General features: G+C 38.1%; 1 protein-coding gene across 1 annotated transcript in view; it reads right to left on the bottom strand.

The window, feature by feature from the left end:
* The window catches only part of LOC135467326 (janus kinase and microtubule-interacting protein 3-like), a 28,438-nt gene extending 7,116 nt beyond the window's left edge, over positions 1-21,322 (bottom strand). Inside the window, exons 1-5 of the mRNA XM_064745095.1 lie at positions 20,614-21,322; positions 19,618-19,656; positions 9,580-9,816; positions 9,052-9,174; positions 1,100-1,246 (exon numbers count right to left, since the gene is read on the bottom strand). Of these exons, the coding sequence (XP_064601165.1) occupies positions 1,100-1,246; positions 9,052-9,174; positions 9,580-9,816; positions 19,618-19,656; positions 20,614-20,730 (663 nt within the window). The 5' untranslated portion in view covers positions 20,731-21,322. The remainder of the gene's footprint in view (positions 1-1,099; positions 1,247-9,051; positions 9,175-9,579; positions 9,817-19,617; positions 19,657-20,613) is intronic.

The following is a 21,322-nucleotide window of genomic DNA, read 5'->3' as shown; positions in this document are numbered from 1 at the left end:
CTCTTCAAATATTTTCCAACCAAGTACAAATTTGCGAGTTTTCTAAAACTACTCTATCTTAAAGGAGAAGAAAATTTAAATATCAAACAAATACCATGGAAAAGAGTATGCATTTCCTTGCAAGTGCATGCCATAAAAACAATGCTAATGTGTTCCTCAAGTTAATAAATTATAAATAAAGGCAGAGCCAAAACCCGCGGTGGACGACTTCATTTTTTCGGTGCAACTCTTCTTCCCAGAACGTAGCAAAAAGAACAGTTCTTTATCCGCTTGATGATCGGGAAGCCCGAATGTTGGACGTAGGTTCCGAGTTTACGTGAACAAGCCGGCAGTTTTAGTGACTCTCATTGGCTGAGAGGCAGCACACCCCCAGCATAAATTACAGGGTGTTAAAAATGGACTCAGCGATTTATGCCAGCTTTGCTGTTTTCAGGCTTCATGTTTATGGCGAGAAAAAATCACACAATTATGCAGCAGGCTGCACCAGATAGAAAAAAATGTGCTCTTTTCAGCCTATATTGTCATTTTTTTAAATTTTCTTCTCCTTTAAATGTAATGCTTTGATTCAATCACCAATTTTCATATTAGTCTGTACCAGCTGGCTAACATTTGATGAGTAGAGAAAAGAATCTTTTTTTCCGCATCAGGTACCCGAGCAGCCTTATGATGCCAAGACAAGATGCCAGTGAGAGCTGGATTCAAACACATGTACTGGATTCAGTGGTCATGAGTGGGCAAGGTGCCTTGCAGCAGCCAAGCCAGTGAGTGCACACAAATGAATTTATTGGTAAAGGAATTTCAGGATTTAATGTTACAAGTCTCTTGGAACCACTGAGCCGTTAATGATGTCAAGCAGCAGTCAAGCCAGTGAAAGCTGGATTCACACACATGATGATTTTGGTAAAGAGTATTGCGGTTTCACGGGAATGGCACCTCCAATCAATGAGCCAATAAGGACCTTTGCTAATCATTTATTTTCATCTTGGCTTGGTCATGTATTAAAGGTGCCTAGGGTTAAATAACTAACAAATTTTCTTAATTTAATGTTTCTTATTTTCAACAAATTGCAAACTAAAATCAACAGGGAAGTATATGATACCAGTTTTCTGTTTTCTTCTGACAGAGCCTTTAGCTGGTCCTCAAGGCAGCGTTTTACCGAGGTTAACTCCATGCTCTTCTCCACATATTTCTTGCTGCGGTCTTGCAGTGGTTTGCTGCGACGCTCCATTTCTGACAAACGTTTCATCTGCAGTGGAAAAACAGAAACACTTACTGTATGTGATCTAAAATTTCAAACATGAAAAAGTTACTAAGTTTGCCTGATTCTGAGAGTTCTATACATTTCAGAATGATGAGTCAAGGCGTGTTTGGAAGGAAGCATGATGTCGTACAGGAACAATGTGAATTCCAGCTCAAAAAGTAGTATTTTACAATGTAAGACCTTAATATGTCTATGAAAATGCAATTTTGACATAATTTTTTTAGAGCAAACACATAAAGTGCTCTTGAAACAAAACACTAAACAGAGCCAGGTGGGAGTCTCAGATGACCTACAATACTAATGTTAAACACATAAGATGAAAGGTTAAAAACATGTTAACAACGTCATCTGTAATTAGCAGAAGGGCAAAACAGGATTATTTAACATGTTGATATATTAATAACACTTTTCTCCATTTTTTTCTGAATTATTGAATGACTGTGCCGAACACCATCAACAATATTTCTTCCATAAAAAATATGGCATATGTTTTTCTGAACAAGATCTCAAATTCTAAACTACTACCATACTTTTACAATGTTCATCTTACTGATCCTGTTGAGAATCAGAAACATATCTGATATTACATGTACCACAGTGCTCCCCGGAAGACATTAAAACAGTGCTTCTCAGGAGAAACTCACATTACCACATTAATCGTTTGAGGAAACTTGCATTACCACATTGCTCATCAGGAGAAACCCACATCACCTTATGGTTCCTTAGGGGAACCTTGTGTTGTTGCATTGCTCCTCTTGGGAAACCCACATTACCACATTGCTCCTTCACAGAAATTGATATTACCACATTGCTCCTTTGGAGAAACTGATATTGCCACGTTGCTTCTTAGAAGAAACTGATATTACCAGGCTGCTCTTCAGGAGAAACCGGTATTACCACACTGTTCCTTAGGAGAAATTCATATTACCACATTGCTCGTCAGGAGAAACTGATATTACCACACTGCTCTTAAGGAGAAACTGATCTTACCATACTGTTCTTCAGGAGATAATGATATTACCACATTGTTCTTCAGGAGAAACTGATACTACATACACTGCACTTATACAGCTGAAAATTATACTTCAGGATGTAAAAGGTTGTACATATTTTGGATGTTGCACTTTATATCTAATAGCACAAGTTAGTGTGCTACATATCCCTTAAATTAAGTGTCAAATGAACAAAGACAGCCCTCAAATCATGTTCATAACATATGTGTTTGTTCCATTACGAACACAATACATCAATTACTATCCACCCGTTTCAAAGAGAGTAAAACAGAGGCTCCTGAAAGCTGTCCAGTCATGTTCCACAGACTGCCTATTTCATCTACATCAAACAGAAGTGCTATGGTAAGGTTACATTCAAAGCACCAAGTAATTTTCAGGTTTGGCGTTTTTTTTCATAATTCATAATGAAGGTTCAGCATGGTAAGCTATATTTAGTGGACAAAAGCAACATGTGAAAGAATATGAAAACAGAAATAGCTGAAACATAATTTGAAAACCCTGTTGTCATGCTATTGTGATCTTCAAGGATGAAGCATGTATTCTTAGTGGGATACAGCAATAAGTGAAATGACTATCGAGAAATGAAATGTATGAATAAATAAAACAATAGATACAATGTCTAGGATTACATAACACCTGATGATCATGCACATACAGTTTGGCAAAACATCAACACAAGTGCACCTCTGAAATTGCCATCATAAACAAGACCAATACAAATCAAAAGAACACGTTGCTACTTGCAAGTAAAGAAGGAACCATATCGGCAGGCATGCCATCCGGCACAAAGGGAACAAAAGAAGCCGGCTCATCACCGACGTTGCTGAACATGTGGTCGCAGACAGCAGACATTGTGCCGCAGTGCACTGCAGCTGAGGAACTCAGGAGTGCCGTCTCTGATCAAGCACAGCGCGTACTTGTTGGAGACAATGGAATTCCTGTTTTAGCCCTACAGTCACATGACTCCTTAAAGGCTGGCTGGCTGGTGACTTGACAGGCTTTCCCGTTGAGAAGCATTTCACGATGGATCAGTTGCCATCAGAAGACGACAGTCTCAAGTTCCCCTAGGAAAAACCCCACTTAATTGGTTAAGATTGCAGAGTAATGCAGCATCTGCCATCAGATATCAGATGTTTGTTACATAGAATATTTCCCTCGAAGAAAAAAAAGTTATTGATTAACCTCAAATACACTTGTAAAATATCCATCGATTCATTACATAATGGCAAACATGCACTGAACAGACTATATAAGGCTACCACAAAAAAACAACAACAATAATTAGGAAGACAGATTTAGAGGAAAGAGCACATCAATTCAGCAGAAAAATGAGAAAAAATTGGGAAGAAAGAGCCTTAAATTCATTGATGGAGATGGAGAGCCTTTCATTTCCTCTGCTTGAGCATAACAATCTTTACAAGATATCAATCAAGCGAAATGCACAGAAACATCTTCAAGGTCTTAATGAGAAACAATTCACAATAAATTGATTTCCATTTTTTGTCTCATGCAGATGTTACAAGACGTCCATCAACAATCATATCAACCTGTAAAATCAACAGGACTTGATGACCCTTTCAAATTTAATCACTAGGCTGGAACTTCAACACAAGGCTAGTCCCAAAGGACAGGTCCTTACAAAGATTCGCCATCCCATCGCTTCCTGAGTTCACTGGGTATTACACAGCGCCAGCAGCCATTCATCTCTCTATCGCATTTCTTCTGCAGGCAATTTCCATGCCCCTAAATATTTCATGACACACAGAAGTGTTATAACCAAAAACCAAAATTCTCATTGCATAACCCTACCCCTCATAAGCAGTGTTCCTGCATCTGAAGTTCTCCTCCCTACCTGTAATAAACAACCACTCCAAGGCTCTACCAAAGGAGATGTTTTAATGCTATAGTTCATGAAAAATGGGCTCCAAGAGTAGCCAAGACTTAGGGAAGTATCCTTATTTGAGAAAACAGTTTCAAACTGCTGGTAAAGCATTGTGAGAACACAATCTCAAACAAACTATGATTTGCAAATGAACAGCACAACATTTTCAATTGTCATATAATATGCTTTGTTTAAATCAAGGAACAAAGGGTTTTGCCCCCCTGTTTCACTAAAAACATAAGAAAAAAACAAAAAAATGAGTCTAGATATCTGAAATACACTCCTTCCCTTTCCCCCAACATTTCCAAAAATAAATGAATTCAATGCTTAATTATGAAAATAACAGACAGGCTGATTCCGATATACAAACCCCCCATACACCACCCACCACTTCCTCCCATCTAATATTGTTGAAGGAAAAGTATAGAGCGATGTTGTTTGTGCTTCTGATGGACAGGGGCTTCATATGACTGGTAATGAAGTCAAATCATTTTTATAACATCAACCCATCTGTACATATACTTGTTAACTCAAGAGGTTTGTTCAAGTATTTTGACCCAGTCTTAATCGTTTTGGGTTCTGCTTCAAGTTGGCTATTTTAGAGGAAATTAGAGAGTTAAAGTGTTCAAGTCAATTGGCAAAAATTCACTAATAAAATGACTGCTCTCATAACTAGTTTTATTTGGCCATTCTGTAATCAATGAACTAACCACTTAATCCAATATAACCTTTGTTCCCTCATAATGTGATCAAGACAACTTGAGATTTGGCAATTGCTGGACACAGATGTAAAACTTCATTAGCATTGCCTGCTGCAGCTTCTAACACCAAATGCTGCGTGTTAATGGATGCAAATGACAGAGGAGCACTTGCCAATCATGACAATGCAGCCTAGGAAAGGTTAAGTTAACCCTAATCTGCAGACAAGAGCTGGTAGCGCAGTGAGGCAGCTGCACATGTACTCATGATACTGCAGTCACCAGCATAGAATTCTGACTAGCACAAAAATGTATAGTGTTCTTATCTGCTTGTGTTGCCTGCTCTTCCATGTGTTCCATCAAAATTCCAGTCATACCAGGCAATGAATGCGTATGTACACACATCTACTATTGTATACCACATCCTCTTAACAACGCATTCCAAATGCCACATGCAGTTTAAAGTCAAGCCAATGTATATTCCCACTTGTGAATTAATATGACCAATATTAACAGTGTACAACAATAAATGTTTTTTTGTGTTTATGGGTAAGATAATCTTTCAGTTACTTTGACGAGCTGACCACTTCTATCCAGAAGATAAAAGATACCAGTAAGCATCAAATAACTCAATCATGAAATAGAATACTGTACATGTACCTCAAAAATACAGAGCTACAGTGCAAGTCACCATCCACGTACAATGATCATGTACTGTAGCATGTTCACACGATTTTCTAACACACCTGCATCATATGTTATTCTTCAACCAATTTATAGAAGTACTGAATACTACTGATAGATTAAGACCCTGTGGCGACTTGAAGTTTTCAGACTAAGCAGAGGTACAGGTACAGTAACATCACCTCCACAGCCACGTGCATGCTAACCCATAAAAAGTTAATGCCCAAAATTATCACGTGTCACCAGAAATTTAACATTTATCAATGGACACACTTTGCTTGTTTCTGATTGATTCATCCAAAATACTGGGCAACTCAAGACATTCTTTGTGAAGCTTGCTTAATTTCTCCTCTAAAAAAAATCAAGCACTGGCATCACAAAGATCATTTTAATGCATTTGTGCACTTCTGAAAGTGCATTTTTACCTACCAAACTTTAGGTCAAATACAGCATATTTTTATATAAGTATTAATGGCATTGTACATGTATACACAGCAGTTAGATGTGATACATGTGTACATCATATTATATCATGTTTAACTCCAAGCTCAGGATCAACATGCGTTTGTTCAATCAACAATTCAGTTCTTTACCTGAAACACCACACTTCCCACATTCCATGATCAGATGAACCGCAATAAAGGTGAAAACCACAGCTGAGCTACCATGAACCATTTTCAAAGGTACACCAGAGAAGTGAGGAGATGAGACATTCTTCCCTTATATCCTAAATAATTCAGTCGAAGTGTTAGTGGCTTGATCAATAAGTCAGTAGGCCTTACAGTGTGATCTGTAGGAAAACCCGGTCAAAATGAACATCTGGTCAGAGTCTTGACATTAAGAAAATACAACAGGACATCATCAATATGTCCTTACAGATACTCCAGTAACAACGGCAAATTTGGTTTCTGTAGCAAACATATATTTTACGTTGTTTAATGTAATTTTAATGAGCATGAGTTAGACAGTGAATGTGACAAGGGCATGTACATGCCAGAGCACTGAATTGTGTAAATAAATTAATTACATTTGTGTTTTACATTGGAAAGAAATTTTTTTACCAACTACAGCAAAGGCTTTTTTTTATTTACTTGATCTGTGTGCAAGGAAAGTAGAAATCCTCACCCTTCACCAAGTACCTGATGTAAATGATTCAAACAGGAGACCTCATTTATCAAGGTATTACTGTCTGTAGCATGTCCATTGTTTCCAGACAATCAAGTCACCAAGGGCCATTAAAGGAACTTATGATGGTTTGATATAAGTCATCACATGACTTTTTAGTCACAGCTTTGCTTTAATGTCACAATGGTAATATTTCAGTGATATCATGGCAACAACGCTATAGATGCAAGGAAACAGTTGCTTTGATTCACAAGGTCATCTAGTTTGAATTGGTTACGAGTGATCTGGATCAGTTCCGTTGGTTTTCATTACAGCTTTACAAATCCTGAACTGAACAAATGCATGTGCTCAAACAAAACTGTGCCTGGAAGCTTCTCTAATTACAATTCCTCCCTGTTAGCCGGTGACGGGTAGCTCATTCAACAACGCCATTGCCACTGCAACCTCAGGCACACATAAGGACACAACTGAATGGGACCAGGTTCATTTGTGCTGCTAAAGCATTGCCAGGGTCAGACAATGCATATCCCTGTGTTAATAGCAGATTAACATGGCTGCACTTTTGTTCCCAGGAGTTTTGTGTCTAAAGCTGAATAATACATTTCACCTTAGCATTCTTCAAGTGACACATTTTCCTCGATTGATTACTCTAAATGAGCTAAAATCTTGTCCACTAAAGTGCATTTTTAGATGCAACTATATGTCACAAAATATTATTTTTGGTGCTGAAACTTACAATTTTCCAGTAGAATATCCCTTCATGTTCCAAGGAAACATCAAAAACACCTTTCTAAACTCTCAGAATCGGAAAAATGGGCAAGTTAGTCATGGACATAATTTATGGTCATTTAGGGTAATTCAAGTACCTCAGAGGCCACCTACAGCTTTTTTGGAAAGTTTGATGAATTTTTCAACATTTGTCAAAAAAGAGTTGGCAACAAAAGCATCACTTTAAGGCATATTTATATGTGCTTCTGAAAGTGCATTTTTACATTTACGTGAAAATACAGTTTTCATTGTTATTACTGTTATTGTATTATCACGATTTGATTAAAAAAAAAGTCTTTTTACCTATGTTTAAATGTCAAAGTAAATCTTGCTCACTGATTAGAACTCCTAGAGTATTTCAACTGCATGTTAATCCTAATCACAAATCTCAGTCCTACATTACAACTCCAACAAAATCACTCAGTCAATGTCGGGCAAGAGGAAAATGTCACTCTAAAATGTTTTTCACAAAGTTTATATCATCCTCCTCTCAGGCTAGCCTAAAAGGGTAGAGTATCATAATGAATAGTACATTTCAATATCACTGAATGAAAAAATGATCAGTGAAAAAGTGATCAATGAAACAGCCCAAAATAAATAAACATACATGTAAAACATCCGCTTAAAAAACTTTCAAACCATTTCCATGGACCAAAATCACTTCCTTAGAGTGTGATTAGTTTATGTGAGCCCTCTAAGATTTTTTTTTTTTTTTTTGATTGGTGTTTTACGCCGTACTCAAGAATATTTCACTTATACAACGGCGGTCAGCATTATGGTGGGTGGAAACTGGGCAGAGCCCGGGGGAAACCCATGACCATCCGCAGGTTGCTGGCAGACCTTCCCACTTACGGCCGGAGAGGAAGCCAGCATGAGCTGGACTTGAACTCACAGCGACCGCATTGGTGAGAGGTTCCTGGGTCATTACGCTGTGCTAGCACGCTAACCGACTGAGCCGAGCCCTCTAAGAGACCTGGAGCCTGTTTTATTGGTGTTTTGTTAAAGACCATACTCAAGACCATCTAAGCAGCGACATTAGCACTATTAAACACTAATTGCCACCAAGGCACTGAGCACTGAAATTGACTCTTTAAAAAAATTATTCCTTGTCATGAAATGTAATGAACCAATCTTTTGTTGTGTCCGATGATTCAATGACAAACATTTTTAAAGTGCAGTCACATCATTCACCATGATAGAATTTGTGAAACTAGTCCCAGGTCACTTTGAAATCTGACTACAAAACTCACCACAGCACTGCCCTACACAAAAGAAAGCAGCACCTCTGACTGCTTATGAACAACACAACATCTTGACGAAACATTATTGGTGAAAACTGTGACAAACAGATATCTCACATCAAATGATACAAATATGAAATTCAAAGAAACTTTTGCTGCCCTGTTCACATTTAATAGCAATTGTGAGATTTGTACCTACACAACAATCATCCCCATCGGATCACACATACACCCTTGTTGCACTACATGTAGCTTATGCCTGACCGGACACTTGACTTTTCAGTTTAGTATCACGTGTTAACTGTTCAAATTATAACCCTCCCCATCTGCTTTCCAGCTAATATTCAATGATTTGATTTACTTGCCCAAAAAGACTCACCAGAATGGCATTTTGCTCTGTTAGTGCATGGGTTCTTCTCTTTTCCTCCTCCAGACACCTCTCAAGAGAGGGAACTCTAGGAACCACTCTCTTCTTATCACTAGTGTCTTCAATTGGAGGTAACTGTGAATTAAAACAAAAACACATCTTCTCAGTTAATGTTATGAAATGGCAACTAAGTTATGGAAAATAATGTAGTATAAGTACTGTATACATTTCCACATTGTAGACATCTTGAAAGTAAAGAAACGATTGAATAAATGAATGAAGGATCACCGCTTCACGCCACATTCTCCGCAGTCTTGCAGCGATGTTGTGATGAGAACATTATATGAAGTGAAAAGAAAGTTCAAGAATTTGTACATTTTACTTCACAGATGTTTAATAAGCTGTGCGCAAGCATTCTAAAACAAGAAGAAGGATAATAAGTACCTGACAAACCAACTGAGGTACGGCCACAGCCAAACCGACAAGAGCTGCACACTTTCATTCAAACCATGATTAAAACAGATATCCTAAGGTACATACGTGAAACGCATTAGAAGCCAATCCATCTTCAGGTTGACTGGAATCTTTGCCCCCATTTTTACCACAGGCCTGAGATGATAAATCCTTGTCACAGGTTGTCTCCCCTGATGGAGAAGTTTTCAGGGCAGGTGATTGTGCTGACCACTTGTCAGGAGGGACTGGTACTGCTGAAGCTGAGTGACCCAGCTGGCGCTCAAGCTGGGAAATTATCCTGTCTTTAGACTTCAACTCCTCAATCTGAAAACATACAGAATGTAACTCGATTTACATTTTATGACCGTATCTTCCAACAACCAAAAATCAGGCAAACTGAAAATATCTGACCACAATCATACAGGTTTTGTACGTTCCAAGTAATCTTGACTATGTTGTGTACACACCAAGCAATCTACCATGTCCATCAAAATCGAACCTAGTCAAACTCTGATATTCCTGGAAGTCAAGATATTCATGGTATCAAACCACTGGACAGACTGTGACACGCTGATGAACTTGAAGGGTTTTAACTTTTGAGTGTGTGACCACTCAGAATATCAGGCCAGTACAGCTATCAATATTTCTGTCTCTGGATTATTATGATATATAGGACAGGTATATCGTGATTCTACTGAACACTGAGAACAATCCAAAAGAATCTACGATTTATTATAGCCAGTATGTAAATAAATGGCTGCTACAGCTTCACTATAGGATGTTGACACAAAATGAAATTAAAGAGAATATCATCATTCAGAGTGATTTTGAAGTGCATGAGCAAATAAAACACAAAATGAACAAAAAAAAAAACAAAAAAAACCAACAAAAAAAAAAATAAACAGAAAGGATATACATAAATTAACATCAAATTTAGCCCCCTTTGACTCTACATGTACATTATATATCAACATACAAGATACCTGTACAAAGATTATATTGAAGTAAAGGATACCGTTAGTAATATACTGGAATATATGTACACATGTATAATGTCACAGATCACTCACCATGCTAAAATCCATGATGCATTCATCACAATCAATATATCAGACACACCAACACAATACATGTATTTCTCCCATTCAATAAATCTATTGTTTTAAGACTGCCAGGTACAGGATGACTGGCCAGTACAGCCCCTTGTATGGCCTGTACACTCCACCATGGGAGATGTACAAAACCTCCAAAGCACATGAGTCTAATCCACTGGTTTTCCCAGCCAGGCCTTGCACCCTGCTTTCAGGACCATGTGCTTGGTGTTAGCCTAAATGACCCTACTGACCCCTAGGGACTATTTTACACTGACAACTTGGACTAGTGTCCAGCAGTGGTCAGACCTCTGAACCAAACCCAATGAGCACAGAGCTATAAGGGTATAATCCAGCTCATCAAAACTTCTGCACATTTTCTTCCCCTCTGATCAAATATTTCTGAAGATTTAAATTCCCTAAGCTAATACCCTTCAGTCATTAACGGTGATAACAAAGCCCCTAGAAATCAGCTCAGGAAAGTGTTGATTGGCTCGCTATTATCTGACAGAGAAACGCAAATATTTATCTGTTTAACAAACATCTCACTTCAATATTATCTGAAAATGCGTTGTCATAGATGGACAGCTCTCTGGTTTATCTTCAAGCTTAAACTTCACAGCTATTTTTCACAAACATAACATTTGATAAATCATGTCCATATCTACGCAGGTCCTCAATCTATGGGGACTACCTCAATAACTGATCCTCTATAGTCCCTGACATGTGCATCATGCGTTATTCACACACTACAGTTCACAAAGAATTTACTTGAAATCTGAAAAATGAATGCTGCAAGTGCATATGTAATGGTGCACATTAAATGCTGTGCTGTTTAAGCTTCCATATTATTTAAACAAAGTACTTTAAAAACAAAAGAAAGAAAAAAAAAGCATAATAAATGAATTTTTTTAATGGGTACCAGACGCTATTAATCATTCATGGAAAACAAGGTTATCAATTGACTGACTGATAGTGGATGAATGTTTCTTGGTTAAAGCATTTGCATGGTCACTCAATTTTTAAACAAGCACCGACAGTTTCTAAATTACATGTATTGTGCTAGAAAAAAAAATCTATCGTCTTGCCATTCTCAAACAGCAGCCAAACAGAGAGGATTCTAATAAAAATGTTCTGTCATGTGCATTACTTGTTGTAAACATTCATATCGTGTACCATGTGTTACATAACATCTTAAAGTCAGATTTAACCTTTAAAATCTAACGACCATGCAATCTTAATTTAAACAAGTACAGCTATCCGAAGTGTAACCAATGATACCCACTTGCTGGACAGCTTGCAGGCATGCTTATTTACCTACACGTTTGTTGACAAACAGTGTGAGAGTGTCTGTCAGGGTTAGTTGGCCAGCCCAGCTAAGACATGTCAGACATTAAGTCTAAATGTAGATGTACATAACAGCTCATCTCCTCAGCTTCCACAATCTAACCCATCTCTACAATACACAGACTTGTTCAATACAGGACAGTCAACAAGCAAACACCAGGTTAAACCATGAAGACATGTCCAAGTCCATGGGCTGAGCTTAAAGATTGACACCCGATATCTCTCACTATTACAGCATATCGTTTTCTGTACTTTCAGGCTAAAATCTGTCTATAGCTGCTGCTGTAGCTAATATCAATTAACTTCAATGTTGACAGGTCAAACAGTCTTGACTGCCTCTGTTGACAATTAGTAGTACTGGATCACTGGGGCACTTGTTAAATGTGAATCTTAAGCTTCTGTGATTTTACATCAGGAGTCTGATCATTACAGATAATACAGGGGGATAATATTTAATGTGCCCTGTCTGCATCCAGACCGTGCCCTCTCCCTGCTAAATTTCTGTACGGTGGGTTACTCCTACCATAAATCTCACTGTATCATGTACACACTGTGTACAGTGAAATATCTGATGTTTAATAACATACAAAAACCATGCATGAGAATAAACAGTTCTGAAATATTCTAAAGTTTCATCCCAAAAGTCTGAGATATATCTGACTCCACCTGTTGCACTATTAGTCACTACATCTAAAGATTCACAATCAAACAAATAAATAAATGATTACATCCTGGTTTGCAGGTGAAGGAAACGATATACTTGTGAATACCACATACATTTTACACATATGTCCAATATCATGTGAAGGGGCCAATAAACAAAACTAAAAGAGAAGTCAACAGTAGTGAAATAACTACAGTAAATTACATCTACAACTACCTGTACCAATTTTTTTTTTTTTTTTTTTTTTTTACTGAATAAAAAGATCTGCATTTTGACACGGAATTTACGAACAACACTGATATGTTAGATCAGTAATGTGACTCCAAACACTTCTGCTTCCATTCTCTCCTTTGACAGAAAGTATTTCACAAGTTTGCTTCTGTATTAGGTATGGTGGTCCATAAAGCCTGCCTTACTTATAATTCCGCAATTTGACTGCATTTAAAAAAAAAATTCTACACAAAAAAAAAAGATAAAAAAAAGATAGCTTCAGATATTGTTTCCTGTAGTTTTTCTACCGATGATTATCTGGTACTTAATTTTTGTTTTTCTTCACTTCCTTAACTTTGTACATCAAAAAAAGATGGCAACGGTACATTAATTTAATACGGCAATAATTATATATATATATATATATATATATATATATATTCCACACCTGATCACTCATACAGGTACATCTACACTGTCAACATAATAACTCCTCTGTCAAAGAACTGGCTCAGCAAAGCTTTTGAGAATTCTATTTTAAACAGCATATGTCTGTAAATGGATAATCTTGTATTTGTTCCAATGGCAAGTTGTGAGAAGATCCTTTTTTTTTTCTCTCTGTTTTCCCTGACAATTACCACCTGTCTCTGCTAGTGGGTGATACAACTGTACTAGAAGTGTGCACACTTACCCTGTTTTCTTCCATGGGGAGTGATTCAACACCCAGCACATGCAGAGGGATCTGTCTGCAGACAACATGCTTCACACCTACACCACAGCATCACCGAAGACACTTGTTTTGTTTGACAACACATTTGACCGGTGAAAACATGTAAATAAATTGTACTGTATCAGCACTTTCATTATCACCAACTCCGATGGGGGGAAACCTTCTGGTCCGTAGCCCCTACTAACTATGTACAGTCATGCAGATAGCGACATGGCGGTCAACATATACATCCAAAACTAATGTTCTCTGAGCCAGACGAAATCCATATTATATCACAAAGGCCATGTCCAATGGAATTTGACCCAATCAAGCTGAAGTAACACAGTCACACACACTTTATACAGTCCAGCTGACAACCTGATGGAAGTTCAAACCAGGCAGTGCAGGCCCTTGCATTACAAATTGCTACAAAAATTATTCCTTTTACCAATCCTAACCATTAAGGACAAATGATGGTCCTGGCAAATTTCCACTTCACAGCAGTCAAAATTCATCGTGCCTAAAGTTAGTGAGGTCACCTATGGTTTCATATATGTAGAGGATTTGGTTGACCAGTTATCCATCACCCCATGACTGGTCAGCTTAAGCCATGATCACCACAGATGTGTAGCAGCATTTCACCACCATACTGTTGGCATATAAATATTCCAAACCCTTTGTGGCTGTTTAAATCCTAGCCTGTAGACTGGCTGACTGTCAGGTGCTATCGAAAGTCATACCCACGGCCAATTCACTCATACAACTCCTATAGATAATGGCACAGTCTGCTGTAGGAATCCTACGAACAGAGTTGATTACGAAAATTCCTAGTCACACAGAGGGAATTTCTTCACAGGTCTGGTGCAATGCTTCTTTCCCATGGCATCAAGCTGAATGTATATATACAAGTGTACATACGGTTGGGGAGCTGATGCAGCAGGGAGGCTGGACAGATCTATGTGCACCTCACAAAACACATGCCTCTCACACAGCTATCTGGCATGATGAGTCTGTGTAGTAAGTCTGCCTCTCTGATGTTAAGCCTATAATGCCCCATCTCTCCCTCTGTGAGCTGTACCATCCCAAATCTCCAAGTCTCCCAGCATAAAGACTACAGGCTCTATAAATATCCCCCTGGTCCCCATTGGGCTGCCAGTAGAAGATAAGCCATCTCCCAGACTGGCTGCACCCCCACAATTCCCCCTCCCTCTATATATAGATTGTCCTCAATCCTGTTGGAGTTGCTGTGTTTACATGGGGGATAAATGGTCCATGGAATTTCCATTACCTCTCAATGTGCACCTGTAAATTACCCAGGTCTATAGGAGCAGACAGCAAACCACATCAGGCATGGTACTAGTATGGTACCACTGTGACTATTCAGTCAGAAGCCATATCCGGAAAACTTCTAATATGGATATAATAACTGCACTTTCTGTATGTATAGTAATATTGGGAGTAAATTAATTAATAGTAATCAACAAAGTTACAGGTAAAAAAATACCATGGTTTCAAATAAATACTTTCTACAAACCTGACATGAAGTTATTAACTGCAGTTCCCAATCAAGCAGCTGGGAAAATATAATAAGTGGAGAAAAATGTTTTGAAGTACTTTATTCTTTCCACACCTGCATTATTACAGCCATTCTTTTTTTTTCCATATGTTCAATTGTATGTGTTTGTATACAATGTGCAATATATAACAATTTATGACACATTGCATGAATGCTGCACAACGACAGAACAATGGATAAATAGTATCAAAAAATATGTACAAGGTCATTACATCAACAGTTACTACATTGCACAACAAAAAACTTTCAATGGCTCCTCATGATGAGACAATAAATGTTGAAATATTTTAAGCAAAAAAAAAAAACAATGTAACCATTGTTCAATGTGAATTTTGTCTGCTTTTGTCGTTTTCTTTCTTACTGTTAATATGTATACTTTGTATTCACGCCCAACTCGTCTTTTGTATATTTATTGTAACTACTACTCTGTACCGAAACTACTACTTTTTTTTTATTGTTAACCTTAAATTTTTGGTAAGTTTCAAATTTAAGTAAGTGGGTGTGTGAATGAGAGCCTCAGTTTATCAAACCTTATCAAGTCTCCGGCCGTAAGTTGGAAGGTCTGCCAGCAACCTGTGGATGGACAAGGGTTTACTCGGGGCACTGCCCGGTTTCCTCCCACCAAAATGCTGCCTGCCATCATATAAGTGGAATATTTTAGAGTACAGTGTAAAACACCAATCAAATAAATAAATAATTAAACAAATAAATAAATGTACGCAGTAGATGTGTATCCCATTTCAACTCAGTCCCTAGATGGGTGTTGTAATCTCACAGATGGGTGTTGAAATCTCACAGATGGGTGTTGTTATCTCACAGATGGGTGTTGTAATCTCACAGACGGGTGTCGTAATCTCACAGATGGGTGTTATCTCACAGATGGGTGTTATCTCACAGATGGGTGTTGTAATCTCACAGATGGGTGTTGTTATCTCACAGATGGGTGTTGTAATCTCACAGAGGGGTGTTGTTATCTCACAGATGGGTATTGTAATCTCACAGATGGGTGTTGTTATCTCACAGATGGGTGTTCTAATCCAACAGGTACTGTATGCGTGTTCCAATCCAAACAAAGCACCATACAAGTGTTCTAATCCAAGCAATACACCAGATAAGTGTTCCAATCCAAACAATGCACCAGATAAGTGTTCCAATCCAGCCCATGCACCAGATAAGTGTTCCAATCCAACCCATGCATCAGATAATTTTTCCCATCTAACCCATGCACCAGATGGGTGTTCCAATCCAACCCATGCACCAGATAGGTGTTCCAATCAAACCCATGCACCAGATAATTTTCCCCATCTAACCCATGCACCAGATAAGTGTTCCAATCCATCCCATGCACCAGATAATTTTTCCCATCTAACCCATGCACCAGATGGGTGTTCCAATCCAACCCATGCACCAGATAGGTGTTCCAATCCAAACCATGCACCAGATAGGTGTTCCAATCCAACCCATGCACCAGATGGGCATTTCAATCCAAACAATGCACCAGATGGGCATTTCAATCCAAACAATGCACCAGATAGGTGTCCCAGTCCAACCCATGCACCAGATGAGCATTTCAATCCAAACAATGCATCAGTAGGGAATAATGTCTTGAAATAAATTATGATTTATCCAAGAACCATAGATGAATGAACGAACGACAAATGTCACGACTGAATTGCCCTCTGAATTGTGAGCCTTTAGCAGTGATGTTAGCATACTTAGGTCACGAGGAGCACCAAACAATTTTGACTTCACCATCATCAGTGAAATGGAAATGTTTTGCACTACCAGCGTTTGCTTTGATGAGTCAGGCATTTTATGAAACACGCCACTTTTGCTACAAGCCTGAAGATCCTATCTCCGGTTAATCGGACATCTGGACCAATGAAAAGTAGGATACTTTAACATACATGGCGCTTTCCATTATTTTGATCCAGCAGTATTGTCATCCGGTATGAGCAATGAGAACTGAGAAACTGAGGACGATAACTACACAATTTTCTTAGCTGCGTTGAATCTAAAGACTGTTTATAAATGTAGACTCAAGCATCCTCTATAAGACAATTTGCGTGGCGGAATCATTTGACAGCGATGTTATTTCAATGAAATGCTGCTTACAGACAGACATTTTTGGCGAACATGGCCGACAGCGCTTGAGCGATCACACGCCTCCAACGTGACGCACTGGATGAGTCTCCCAATTCAACCCATGCACTACATAGGTTTTCCAGTTCAACCCATGAAGGAGAAAGATGTTCCAATCCAACCCATGCACAATGGGAGCTGAAACCCAACCAATGGTCCTGAGATGGGTGGTCCATTCCAACCAGCATAGATGCAAATTCATAGATCTTGCTCAGTATCCTCATTTGTTCAGGCCTATTATCATAATGTGTTCAGAGGTATTATGAAACAAGTGCTCTGGAGTACTGCAACAAAATATAAGGTGTATAAGGTGTTCAGATTTCTCACTGGATTTATTTATTTAGCTGACTAGTGTTTTACGCCACACTCACAAATATTTCATTTATACTACCCCGGCCAATATTATGGTGGGAGGAAACTGGGCTGATCCAACCCACGACCATCCACAGGCTGCTAAGAGACCTGCCCGTGTACGGCCGGAGAGGACACCAGCACGCACTAGGCTTGAACTCATAACGACCACACTCCTCGGTCATTGCACCACACTGGTACACTAACCACCTCAGCAACAGAGGCTCCGCTTCCCACTAGACGTATGTTATATCATCATAATGCGTTGTGGCTGCTTAATGTGAAAAGGAGTCTTGAATTAACACAAAAGTAAGGTTTCATGCTTATTATCAGAAGATGTCCTGGTTAATAACAGTGTGTCATGATTTACTAAGTGTTCTGGCTTATCACCATACTGTTGTCATGGTAATCACACACAATTATGAACAACTGGTTTTGATTCACCACCTTTGTCGCTCACAAATGGCACAATTCCAAGAGATTCTCAGTGGCACTTATATAACTATAGTGTAGCCCTAAAACTTTCTTACAGCTTTTTTACTTCTGGTGAAGCACATGTGCATGGTAACAGTATTCATGAACTGTGCAATATACATGCAGAAGCTACAGATAAACAATCAGGCTAACAGCCACGTCAGGCAACAATTTATACAGACACCATACATGCTTCATCAACCACATACATTACCTTCTTTTCTGTATAACACTTAAAGTCATGAAAATGTTTTTATTTCAAGATACATGTATTATTAAGCGATCAAAATTAATGCAATACGACATTTCAAGTAATCTTTACTATTAAAACTTCATGTAAGATTACCCAAGCGGTCTTGCGACTGCTGTGAATCACTTTTGAATTTGAATTTTGCGACACACTAATTCTTCAAAGAGCAATTTCGAGTGCAATTTATCCACCTTTGTAATTTGAGTTTGGAGACAAAACTACATTGGTTGGATTGGCCAGTTTCAGGGCTTTAGAAAAAGTATGATTTTAATTGTCCACAAAGAAGAATGCCTTCAGAATATGCTTTAGCAAATATGTGAAAACGCTGAAGAACTACAGCACACACGTGTGCACGTACATGTACATACATCTGCACTGTCAAACAACAGCTGGAGATTAATAATAAATCTTGCAATTTTGGCAAATTTATATTTTCATGCTAAATATGCAAAACTTACATGTAAAACAGATCAAACTGAGTTTCACTTAAGAGCCATCTGAGAGCTGGCAAAATCAAAATGCACACAAAATGTTACTGAACATGTAGATATTTGGAGCAGTTATTGCATGGAAAAGGCCAAAAAACAATGGGTCACAAAATTCATTAAACATACAAAACATAGGAGCAACTGAATTAGGCTACTTTTAAAATATGAGAAAAGGTTCTACAAAGTGAGCCGACACACACAATTGTATGAAAATCAAGCAATAATTGGAGTATTTGCATGGACACCAAAATGTGACAGACAAACAGACCCAAATTACTATGATTTGCTCTTGAGGAAGCATGGAAAAAATATACACATGACAGTCGCTAGTTCAATGCATTTTTGCCTATACTGGATGCTCTTCATTAGCATGATATAACTTTTGATTAGAGAATATTAACATCATGAACATGATGGAGACGCTCATCATGTCCTCATAAATGTTAACATGACACACCATGTCATTAAATGAAATTTAAAGATCTAAGTCATCCCACAACAGGTAATTAAGGCTGTTTAATCATCAGCATTAAATATGAACAATTCAATTTCATTAAATATTTTGAATGGCGCATATGAAGGAAAACATGGACATAAGCAATCAGGCAGTACTTCAGGAATCTTGCTTGTAAGGTGCCATCAGCTCTCAGACCCCCAGTACCACATATATAAAACACACATACATTAACTTCAAAACACACATGTAGCCAGCCTTGACTGGGAAAGTTTACACTCATATTTTAAGCCACTGCACTTTTCACTCCAAAATATTGATCACAGATCATACATGTAAACGACAAATTTTGTAGGCTCTATATATTACCTTGTGATGGCCACCTTCACTTCCACTATCACATGTTTCCTAAAAGTTGTAAATATCTGGTTTTCAGATTTTGACAGAGGTGGATGCACATATAGCAAAAAAAAAAGCATTATGGTAAGATTTATTTATCAGGAGATATATTCATCTCATTAAAATGATCTGAGAACTGATCAGCAGGTCAGTGCAAATCATGTCATGTACGTACCATACCCACTGAACAGACTGGCTAATGAAATTCCCACACATGCACGTTTCACAGGCAACATTTTTTACAATACTCTAGAAAAGCGTTCCTCTCATTAATTACCATTTGCAGCTTTGACAAATTCCCATCTTTCAATTAAGAAATGCATCTAGAATTTACACAAGTTTTGATCATAATTCTTCATTCTTCAACTAATGGGTTTTGGATCATTTTGGCAGGTGTATGAGCAAGAATAAAGTTTACCACACCTAAATTTTAGCTTCTTCCAAGTGACACAGAATTTCAATCTGATTATCCACTCACTTACATGTAAAAGTTTTCTGTGAAGTTCGATGAATTTCTCATCAGAAAATCTTAAGCGTTACCATCAGTAAGTATCACTTTAAGGCTTTATGTTTTTCTGACAGTGTATTTTTACATGATAAACTTAGGGTGAAATATGGACGTCACTTTTTCCTTATTTTAATACGGGTACACTACACTGTATCTATTTTGTTGGGGATCTATGGGAAATATGGTAAAAACGGAATAATAATAGCTGTACACGTTCATGGAAAACTTTCAACAAATGTCACTCATCACAAATACTTCACAATAATGACCACTGAATAAAACTGGAAAGAGACAGCACAAAATAATGACCATGAAAGACTGAAGTTGTAGTGTTTCTTAACTGATTCCATAATTACCAAGGGAAGACAAAAAACACACATCACGACATGTTTGATCTAGTATAGTACAATACATTAAATAAAGTGTAATTAAATTGATCAGTGAGCCAAAATACTTACAACGTGCACAAGATTACCCAAAGTGGCATAAACTGTGACCGATCGATGTACAGAGTCATCTGCTCGCTTGACGGCCGTGCGATTCGGTAAGAGGCACACAGTGGGACAAGATTCCATTGTACAGAGCAAGAGACATGGAGCGGAGGTGCTTTACGAAAGATGGTAAACGAAAAACTGAGGCCCCTTAGCCGCCTGCGGTGGATATTTAGGCTCAGGCCTATGCCAGATCAATTGGCAAATTCTTCAGCTAACAACCCTACGTCACATGTGTCTAGTTTTTTTGGCAGATTTCCCCAAAAACCTGGCCTATCCCCTGCGGTAACCTGGCAACATGCAGTAAGAACAACAGCCAGTGTTTTAGATCAGGCATTTCCTTCACACTGACTTACTCCAGCTTCTTAGTCAGAACATGCTTCAACGTGTACATGTAACTCTGACTGGTAAGATAATATATCTACATGTACATGTATCATAAGTACACAGGCTTATGGCCTGTAACAACAACTATATTGTGAAATATACTTCTGACATCAGTTGTAGGGCATTTTACATATTGACATAAACAATGAATATGCTTACATACTTATTCAATTATGGTGCTCAATGGTACATTCTTGAAAACGGCTGAAGATATGCATGACTCTAAGCGCTGAAATCAGTTTACATTACAGATTACAATGTACATGTAGTTCATGTGAATGCATGTTCA

Source organism: Liolophura sinensis, chromosome 6 (genome assembly GCF_032854445.1).
Source record: "Liolophura sinensis isolate JHLJ2023 chromosome 6, CUHK_Ljap_v2, whole genome shotgun sequence".
Lineage (NCBI taxonomy): Eukaryota > Metazoa > Mollusca > Polyplacophora > Chitonida > Chitonidae > Liolophura > Liolophura sinensis.
The sequence above is the reverse complement of the archived record's forward strand: the minus strand, read 5'-3'. Positions and strand labels throughout refer to the sequence as shown.